The following is a 10,365-nucleotide window of genomic DNA, read 5'->3' as shown; positions in this document are numbered from 1 at the left end:
GACCAAATTGAAATTTAGACAATAGCTTGACATTTGACACAATGCCAACTTGATATATGGTAGAAGATCTTTTAAGAAAAATAAAAAAAAATTAAAAAATTACTGACTTACACATGACACATATTTAACGGTGTTAGTATAGTATTAAGGGAAATGACTTATTGTTACACATTTTCTAAAATGAGGATCCAATCCAGACCAATCAAAATATGAGGATTTAATTGAGATTTTTGAATAAATACGAGAACCAATAAAGTATTTTAATATATAACCAAATGACCAACTCGTGGTAGGTCAGGTGACCTATTTTGGCAACTTTAGAACTCGATAACTATTTGATTTAATTCTATCATAAGCTAAACTCACAAAAGATATTAAAACCATCTTCAATTTAATATCTCAATATAATGTATTTATGGATCTTCTTTATATGTTATTCAATTTTTTTCATTTTTACATAATATAATGTGAGTGATATTTAAACTTACAATTACATTTTTAGTAGCTCTTGTACTTAAACTAGATTTCTAGTACGTGAAAAGGATGAGTGAAAGAAGAATCACAAATAAGAAGATTAAATCTATTAGGTGAAGGAAAAATATCTAATAACATAAGGATATCGACACTTGCCAACTTTAATCAATTTGACTTTTAGTTTTAAGAAACTCGAAATTGTTATATCAAGCGACAAGTTTCATATTAACTATTTTCAAGTAAAATAATTAGCTATTATAGTTTTACTACATGATGTCATATTTATGCGTTAGATCCTTGGATTATTTTGTAGTTTTTCAAACACTAATATATCATCTATGACGAGATCCACACAAAAATTAAAATTATCCTCAGAAAATTAATTATCATTTATATTTATCACTTTTTTTACTGCATTGGTACGCCTGTTTTTGTGTTTAACCAAAAGCCACAAAAAATACACTTTTTTAATACACATAATAGGAAAAGAAAAAGAAGTTGTTCGAATAATGACTAGTAAGAACCATACATTTTCGATGTCATTTCCTGTAGAACTTGTCTTTCGGCCAAAGCAAGCCAGTGTTGACCCGTAAAACATAGGTACGAACGGAGAAATTTCTACTAAATACTTCCAAACAAAAATTATAAATTAAAATTAATCTATGGAGAATATTTTATTTGTTAAATTCTTTAAAATTTAATGTTTATCTTATACAATATCTATTATAGTTAGTTAAGTTCTTCTATTAATACAAGTTTCAAAAAATTTCTTAATTAAAAAAAATTATGGGTTCGTATTAATGTTATTAATATAAATTGTCAGTTCATAATGGTAAAAAATACATTATGCATAAATATAAAACTGTTAACATTTATTGAATGCAAATTGAATAAAACAAATAATGAGATCAACTTGAAAAAATTAATTGGACTATTTATTTAAAGTTAAACCAAACCAACTAAAATTAATGAATAAGAAGACTAAAAATATAATAAAGCTTATGATAAATAAATCTTTTTTATTCTTTTCATATTTTTTATTTAAACTTCTAATAAAAATGTTTTTTTATACTTCTTATTTATTATTTACTAACATGTTTGAACAAAATTTTCTATAAACATTTCAAAGAGAGAAAATAAAAATATATTTGAATAAATTATTCCATAAAATACTCATAAAAATAATAAAAATGAAATAATTTTTTCCGAATCTAAAATTGACTAACGTTAAAGTTAAAAAAATAATAATAAGAGTTTACAAAAGTGTTTTAAAAAATTCTATAAACTAATTTACACATAACTTAATTTTAACATACATTTTTTTTCTTATAGAAAACGTTTTTCCAATCATATCCTTAAAAGGAAAAAAAAAGGAAAAAAATTTCTAAATTCATTTATTAACCTATTAAAAATGTTTGTTAGATCCTGTGTGTTGCAGGTATATTATAATACAAAGACTCAGAATACACATAAAAGAAGTCTTCTTTAAGCAAGATGATCCTTACCTTCATGTTGCTCTTCACCATTCTCATAGTTGCTGTTGCTGCATCTTCTTCATGCCCCATGGATCTCACCTATGTTAAAACCATTCCCTGGAACGCTTCAATCTGCAACAAAGACCCTGTTAACAAAGATCTCTGCTGTCAAGAACTTTCGAGCATCTTCGGCATAGGCCTTGCTGAACATCTCAAAGAAACATCTATGTTTTACCTTCCTGATCTAAACACTTCCTCCACTTGCTTATCTGATTTCAAACACAACCTTGCAGCCATCTCAGTGAAACCAAACATAGTCTCTTTTTGCTTCCCTAACCCAACCCAGTTTGTCACCAACTCTTCAGCTTGTGCAGGGATTACAACTCTACAAGATTGGAACCAAAAGGTCGCCATGGATGGCCCAGTGAAAACATCGTGCAAAGGGGACCTTAAAGACCAAACCCTCTGCAGTAATTGCATTGACGCTGCTTTAGAATTGGTTTCCAATCTGAAACGTACTGACCCAAATGCCAACAGATGTTTTTACTACACAGTTCTATACGTTGCAGCTGTTGCTAATCCGTTTGGGACCACAGATCTGAGCACTACTGGATGCATACTTGGCATGACACAACCATCTAATGCAGGAAGAAAAGGGTCATCAAACAAAAGAAGAAAAAAGATCAAGCTTGTAATTACGTTGTTGGGTGTTGTTGTTGGTGTTGTGTTTGGTTTTGCTCTTGCTCTGATGGTCGTGTACAGGAAGTGGGATAAGAGAAGAAAGGAAAACGTTCGTCGCAGGGAAGTTGAAAACGAGGTTAGGGCTGGTGTTTTGCCTGGTACAGGTGCTAAATGGTTGCAGATATCAGAGCTGGAACGTGGCACGAGTAAATTTTCCGAGAGTAATGTGATTGGGAAAGGTGGTGATGGGATTGTGTACAAAGGGGCTCTTTCAGATGGCACTGTGGTTGCGGTGAAGGAAATTTTTGATTTGGAAAGTAAAGGCGATGAAGAGTTCTGCTATGAAGTTGGGATCATAAGCACAATAAAGCACAGGAATCTTCTTGCTCTTCGGGGTTGTTGTGTTACAAGTGATAGTTTGAAAGGTAAGAGGAGGTTTTTGATTTATGAGTTTATGCCTAATGGAAGCCTGAGTGATCATTTGTGTTGTTATGGTGGTAATAGGCTAACATGGCCAGAAAGGAAGAACATAATCCTTGATGTGGCTAAGGGGCTTGCTTATTTGCACTATGAAATCAAACCCCCAATTTATCATCGTGACATAAAAGCTACCAACATACTTTTGGACTCCAAAATGCATGCTAAATTGGCAGATTTTGGGTTGGCCAAACAGGGTAATGATGGTGAATCTCATCTAACTACAGGGGTTGCTGGCACTTATGGTTATGTAGCACCAGAATATGCACTGTATGGGCAACTTAGTGAGAAAAGTGATGTGTACAGTTTCGGTATTGTGATTCTGGAAATCATGAGTGGAAGAAAAGTGCTTGATGCTTTGAATTCTTCCACGGATTCAGTTACAGATTGGGTATGGGCACTTGCAGAATCTGGAAAGATGGAGGAGATTTTTGATGAGTCAATAAGAGAAGGGTCAGTGAAAAATATGGTAAGGTTTGTTCATGTTGGAATGTTATGTGCTCATTTGGTAGTGGCGTTTAGACCTACTATTGTTGAGGCCCTTAAGATGTTAGAAGGTGACATTGAGATTCCTGAATTACCTGAGAGGCCAGTGCCACTTGGTCATGCGTCCTTTCAATCTTCTCTGTTGCATGGTTTGCAGAGAAGTGGTTGAAGATCAAACCCACTTGTTTCATCTTAATCAACCCTACAACTAAACAATTCATCAAAACTCTACTCCTAGTCATAATGGAGGAGCTCCAACAGCAACAGTTATGGGAGCTAACATGTTGATAACAAATTTAATGCTATTCATGTAATATTTTCCATTATGAAGATAGAAAAGAAAACAGAGCAAGTCAAGAAGGAATACCAAAACGATGTGAGAAAAAAAGTAAACAAGAAGAAAACTTCATTTCTTTTTGTGTATCTCAAAAAAGAAGAATACAATAAGAGTCATATATTTTCATAGAATCGGTTTTGGAGGCCCTCCATGTTCTACCACTCATACGATGCTACATACATATGTAATGGCATCAATTGTCATAGTCTGACGTACATGTCATTACTATTCCATGTCGTATTGGGTTAGTTTAGAAGGTAGACGCTGTAAAATACAGTGGCAAATACGCTGATAAATACAATGGTAAAAGAAAGCATAATCATTTTATGCTTTTATCTAAAAATTAATCTATTTTAGATTTTCAATCATTTATCTGTATTCTAATGACTTGTGTTCCAACATACTTTTTGCTGTCACTTCAAGGCACACATGAAACTTCAAAAAAGCTTCAACATATATTCCTATTTGTGGAAAAGAAGGCTTCAACATATAAACTAAGGACTAATTTGTTGCTCGTGATAGAAGACTTAAACTAAACAACAAATACGGTACATTATTTAGTTTATCGATAATGTAAGATTTTCTGTTGCCCGCGATAATACTATCTTATTTGTCATGTAAAAGACCAAGTGAATTTGACTACTATCATCCAAAAATCTCTTTATCCAATGTTCATTTATAGCATAAAAGTTTGAATACTAATCTTGATGTTGATAGTCTTATATATATATATATATATATATATATATATATATATATATATATATATATATATATATATATATATATATTAGATAGTGTTATTGAGTTCCTTTAATATTCAATTAATTAGGTCATTTATAAGCTTCATTTTTTACCATCATATATAATTTAAAAAAAATAATAATTTTGGGTACATAAAATTTAAAAAAATTGAATGTGAAATCTCATTAACCATGACAACCATTCCTCCATATTCTCTTTTCAATATCCTTAACCACCTCGTTTTCTTTAATCTGTTACATTTCCTTTATATTTATTTTTGTTTTTAATTGAATTATGCTGAACAACTAAGTTTTTGTAATTGGTATTTTAGTAGAATATTCACTATCCATTTTTCTTAGTTTTTGTGCCTCTTGACAACTTTTATCCTGCCACTTATCTTTGAATTCAACCTTGTTAAAAAGGTGATCAGGAGTGAAAGGGGGAGAAAAATATGCGTGGACACAGCAAAGTGAGAAAGTCAATTAACTCTTCGCCAGAGTTGACAAATCTAGATGCGACTTCTCCGAACTCTATTTTATTTTTTAAATATATTTTTTATTTTTTACTTTCAAATATATTTTTTATTTCTTAACTTTCAGTAAAAATTAAAATTAGTATTTTTTTTAAATTTTAAACTAATTTAGTCTCTTATATTTAGAAATATATAGATTTAGTCTTTTTAACTAAATTTTATTAAACTTATTTGATGTCTCAAATATATTTGATGATAATTTTTAATTTTTTTACATCGTTTAATATATTTTCATTTCAATTTTAACTCAAATACTATTATAAAATGTTTTTGAAATGTTAAATAAACTTAACAAAAATTGATTAAAAAGATTAAATTGACACACATCTTAAATTGAAACCCTACGACAACAGTGCAAAATAAAACTCCTGAAGAAGCATGGAGTGGAGTGCAGCCATATGTGGATTATTTTAGAGTGTTTGGATGCATTGCTCACGTTAATACACCAGACCAACTACACATCAAGTTGGATGATAAAAGCAAGAGATGTGTTCTTCTTGGAGTTAGTGATGAATCAAAAGCCTACAGATTATTTGATCCTGTTAAAACTGGATCATTACCGGCAAAGATGTTGTGTTCGAAGAAGGAAAGTCCTGGAACTAGGAGAAAATTGAAGACACAAACCACCAAGAGAGTCTGGATGATAATGAGGCACAACAACAAGATGTTGAGGATGATGAACCAAACAATGCAGAACTGGTAGCACAACAATTTGTAGAGCAATCTATAGAACCACTAAATGTAGGTAATGTTGGAAACAACAGTTCTAACTCCAGTGATAGCTCAAAGGAGGACCAGGAGATATAGAAGAGAACTAGTTTGGATGGCTGACTATGAAAGGGGAAATGGTCTATCAGATAATGAAAATAATGTTATGATGGTGACAAAAGATAATCCCGTGACTTATGAAGAAGTTGCCAAAAGTAAGAAATAGAGAGATGCAATGAAAAGGAGATGGAAGCCATAGAGAAGAACAATACTTGGGAATTAACAAAATTGCCAACATGTATGAAACCAATTGGAGTCAAATGGATATACAAAACCAAGCTAAAAGAAAATGGAGAAATTGAGTTGAAAATTTGGTTAAATTAATATTTTACTATAAAAACAACATACATTATACATGGGATAACAAAGCTTTGAAATGTAGTTAAACGAATTATACAATTGGTTAATCTTTGGTATACTTATCTAATCAATGTAGTTAAACGAATTATACAATTGGTTAATCTTTGGTATACATGGGATAACAAAGCTTTGGTATACTTATCTAATCAATGGGTAGACATATTCATCTAATATATATTTTAAAACTCGTCTGATTAGTATATGGACAAACTCATCTAATGTGTGTTGTTAGACTTGTCTAGTCAAGATAAGGAAAAACCACTAATATTTCTTAAAACATAAAACCAATATCACAAATTTGCACCAAATAATTCTTTAAAAATCCTAGCTTTATCCTGCACATGCTAGCAACTAGCAAAACAATCCAATTCAAGTTGCAAAACAATTAATCATAAAAAATAACTCCAAACAAAGATTACAAGTAGTGAACATTCAAGATTTAATGGCAAAAACAGTTTCAACCTCACAGACGGTGTTTCCACTCTACACTCAAGTATATGGGTCATAATTGCTCTCACAATCCAATCCAATGAACATCCTTATGGCTTTGCAAAGTTCCTAAATAATACCAATCACATGAATGCAATTTGAAGATTAAAAGAACTTATTTAATGGCTTGTAATGAGGTTGGGCTAAGGGTGTGGTATATGAAAGGTAAGCAAGGCTTGAATCCTGAAATGTGAAGGAAATGAGGATGGAAAGTGATGAGTTCAAATGCATGTTTAATTAGCATAAAAACTATTTTCTAGCACTCTTACTCAAAGTTCCTTGCTTTGTTTCACACTTTATTTTTCTTTTCTTTTCTGTTTTTTTTTTTAACTTTGTTCCTTTTCACACTTATTTATATCATCTTCATCAACAAGCTTCAACCAATCAAATAAAAAGTGTCAATTTATAAGTTATACAACATCCATCAACAAGATTAAGTCACTTAATAAAAAATTAGAAAAAATATCAAATGCTGAAGAGTAAACAGAAACACCAACGAATCTTGACCAATATTTTTGGAAGAGTGAAAATAATATATTTAAAATTTATATATTTAATTATTTTCATTAACATAATAAAATACATAATTTAGTATAATAATAATTATAAAAGAAATCACACATATTTAAAGGATTGTCTTCCGTTCCTTGAGATTGTTAAACCTCATAAAAAATTAGAACTAACTAAAATTTTCTAGTATTTCTTTTTCAAGGTAAATAATCATATTGTTGATAAGAATCTTAAGAGAGGACTCCACTAATTGAACAATTGAATTATTAGTATCATGATTCAGAATATGTGAATAAAATGAATTTGTCTCGTTATCATCTTCACAACTAGATTATCTTTTATCACTTAAAAAAAGATTCTATTTTTTATTCATCATCAATATACTTATTTAAAAAAAAGTTGAAGACTATAAAATAATCTATCATATCTAATAAAAAATTGAGAGAAGTAAATATTAAAAGAAAAATTTATGATAATCAAAGAACAATTAAAAGTGGTTATGAAAAAAAATATAGCACAATATTTTTTTTCTATATTCATAAAAAAGGAATATACAAATATTTATGAGATAAAAAAACAATGTTAATTATTAAACTAATATTTCATTATCAAGTGAGACAAGAGAGAGTTACTTTCTTTTTCTCTTAAAAATGGAAGAAAACATATGCAAAATAAGAGTAGAAATAATGAGTATCTTTCACTTTGAAAACAAAAGAATTTTGGCATCTCATTAAATTTTGGCATCTCTTCATAAACATATATAATTTTAAAAAATAAAAAATTTTGGCTACATAAAATTAAAAAAAAAAAATTGAATGTGAAATCTCATTAACCATGACAACCATTCCCTCCCTATTCTCTTTTAAAAATCCTTAACCACCTTGTTTTCTTTAATCTGTTACATTTCCTTTATATTTATTTTTGTTTTTAATTGAATTACGGTGAACAACTAAGCTTTTGTAACTGGTATTTTAGTAGAATATTCACAACTAAGCTTTTGTAATTGATTTGTTCCTCTTGACAACTATTATCCTGCCACAAATCCTTGAATTGAACGTTGTTAAAAAGGTGATTAGGAGTGAAAGGGGGAGAAAAATATGCGTGGAGACAGCAAAGTGAGAAAGTCACGTGCCAATGAGAATGCGTTTATTTTTGTCGTAGAGACATTCAACTAAACAAACCCATGTAACCACTTAGTGCATATGTCAATCAACTCTTCACCAGAGTTTGACAAATCTAGACTCCATTTCTCCAAACTCCATCTTTTTTTTTTCTCAAATCCGTGGCCAAGAATTAATAGAAAACAGGAATGAAAGAATAAATAATAGAAAAACAAAAGAAGAACCATAATTATGAAGTTTTTCTCTTTTTCGTTTTCTATACGAAAAAAGGAGCTAAAGTCCACCACTTTTCCACAATGAACGAAAAAGGAGTCGTATGATACAACTCAAATAACAACAGACTGTGACATCTTACAAATGATTATATGTAAATCTGGATTCTCTATTAACACAATTATTTACCTTTTTAAGGTCTATTGAACAAATACCTCTTTTAAATTCACTTCTCCCGTTCTTTTCCACAAACTTAAATCCCATCTCTTGTTCATCAACAATAATTTATTTCAAATGACTTTTCAAAACTTCATACAACCTCACATTCACATCAAATACTTATGCAACCATACCATACCAATCCAACACAATTACACATATATTGAATGAACCGTTCAAAAAAAATAATCCAAAAAATATACTAAGGAGACGACAAAAGAGTTATAATATATACATATACTTACAACAACTAAAAAAATGTAATTACATTATGGAATACAAATAATTCAATTCTTCACATTAAAATTATTAAAGACAGCAATACTAAATATTTAAAAGTTATATATTTACATTTAAATAATTCAAATTCATTTCAAATATCTTATTTAAAATAAATAAAACTAATTATCCTTTTCTTCATAAAATTATTACGACATAAAATAAATTTTGTAATTAAAATTACTTCACTTATGTTTCCAATTCTTTCACCGAGTAAAAATTATTCTATAACCATATAAACATTCATTTATCAAATTTAATTCAAATCAATTATCTTAAATCATCTCATTCTTTATTCTTATTTTACTACACACCTATTAATAACTTTTCTTTAACTAAAACAATTTTGACTAAATAAAATTTTCCTGTTTTTATTAACTGTAATTTTAATAACCTATAAACTGAAATAAGTATACTAATTATTAATTCCTACTTTTCTAACTTTCAACATCAAATAATTATTAACTTAAATTATTTAATCATATTCTTATGCATTTTTCAAATTTATTTTCTAAAAACTATTATTATATTAATTTTACATTATTTTAAATTTTTAAAATTTTGTTTTTTATTTGTTTTTAAATAATTTAATAAACAGGTTCTGATAATCGAATTTCAATTAATTTTCAAGTGAAAACTAGTGTAACGAAAGTGAAGCCAAATTCTAACCTTATATAAATATAATACGAGGAAGCTACCTATTTATTCTTTTCTTAATTTTTAATGCAAACTGTGTCACTGCAGAAAAAACATCGAAAATAATATTTGGATAATTAAATTTTAGCAATTTTTTTTATAATTTAAAAATATCTTTGAAAGAATTTTGAAATATAAAATAAAAATAATTAAAAAATAAAATTACTTAGAAAATATTATCTTAAATTATATGAAAAAGTTATAAATTTAATAGTTAAAAAATTAATTTTCAAAAAACAATTAAGAAAGTAGGGAGAAAATGAGAGGAGTGAGACAACTTCTAAAGAATCCCACCATTTCACCAAACTACCAAACCACTTTTACAAAATTACCCTTACTTAACAGCATTCTCACCGGCCCCACAATTACATAAAATACTCCCTCCCCTGCCACGTCAGCATCTACCTCACATCCTACCTCACGTCCTACCATTTTTATTTTCTTTATGTGGAGAGATTATGTTGAGAGACGATTAACTGTTACTCAATTCATACTAAAGACACA

At 29.0% G+C, this 10,365-nt stretch overlaps 1 protein-coding gene across 1 annotated transcript; it reads left to right on the top strand.

The window, feature by feature from the left end:
• The first annotated feature begins 1,925 nt into the window (after positions 1-1,925).
• LOC114193887 (probable receptor-like protein kinase At1g11050) lies at positions 1,926-4,228 on the top strand. Its single transcript, XM_028083860.1, has one exon. It carries the CDS (start codon positions 1,969-1,971, stop codon positions 3,760-3,762), a length of 1,794 nt encoding a protein of 597 aa, XP_027939661.1. The 5' UTR covers positions 1,926-1,968; the 3' UTR covers positions 3,763-4,228.
• The last annotated feature ends 6,137 nt before the right edge of the window (positions 4,229-10,365 follow it).

This window comes from Vigna unguiculata, chromosome 8, assembly GCF_004118075.2.
Source record: "Vigna unguiculata cultivar IT97K-499-35 chromosome 8, ASM411807v1, whole genome shotgun sequence".
NCBI classification, from domain to species: Eukaryota; Viridiplantae; Streptophyta; class Magnoliopsida; order Fabales; family Fabaceae; genus Vigna; species Vigna unguiculata.
Note: the sequence above shows the minus strand (reverse complement) of the source record. Positions and strands in the feature narration are given on the sequence as shown.

Excerpts from the sequence above, each read along its gene's own strand:
- LOC114193887 (XM_028083860.1), top strand. The coding sequence starts at position 1,969 with ATGATCCTTACCTTCATGTTGCTCTTCACCATTCTCATAGTTGCTGTT.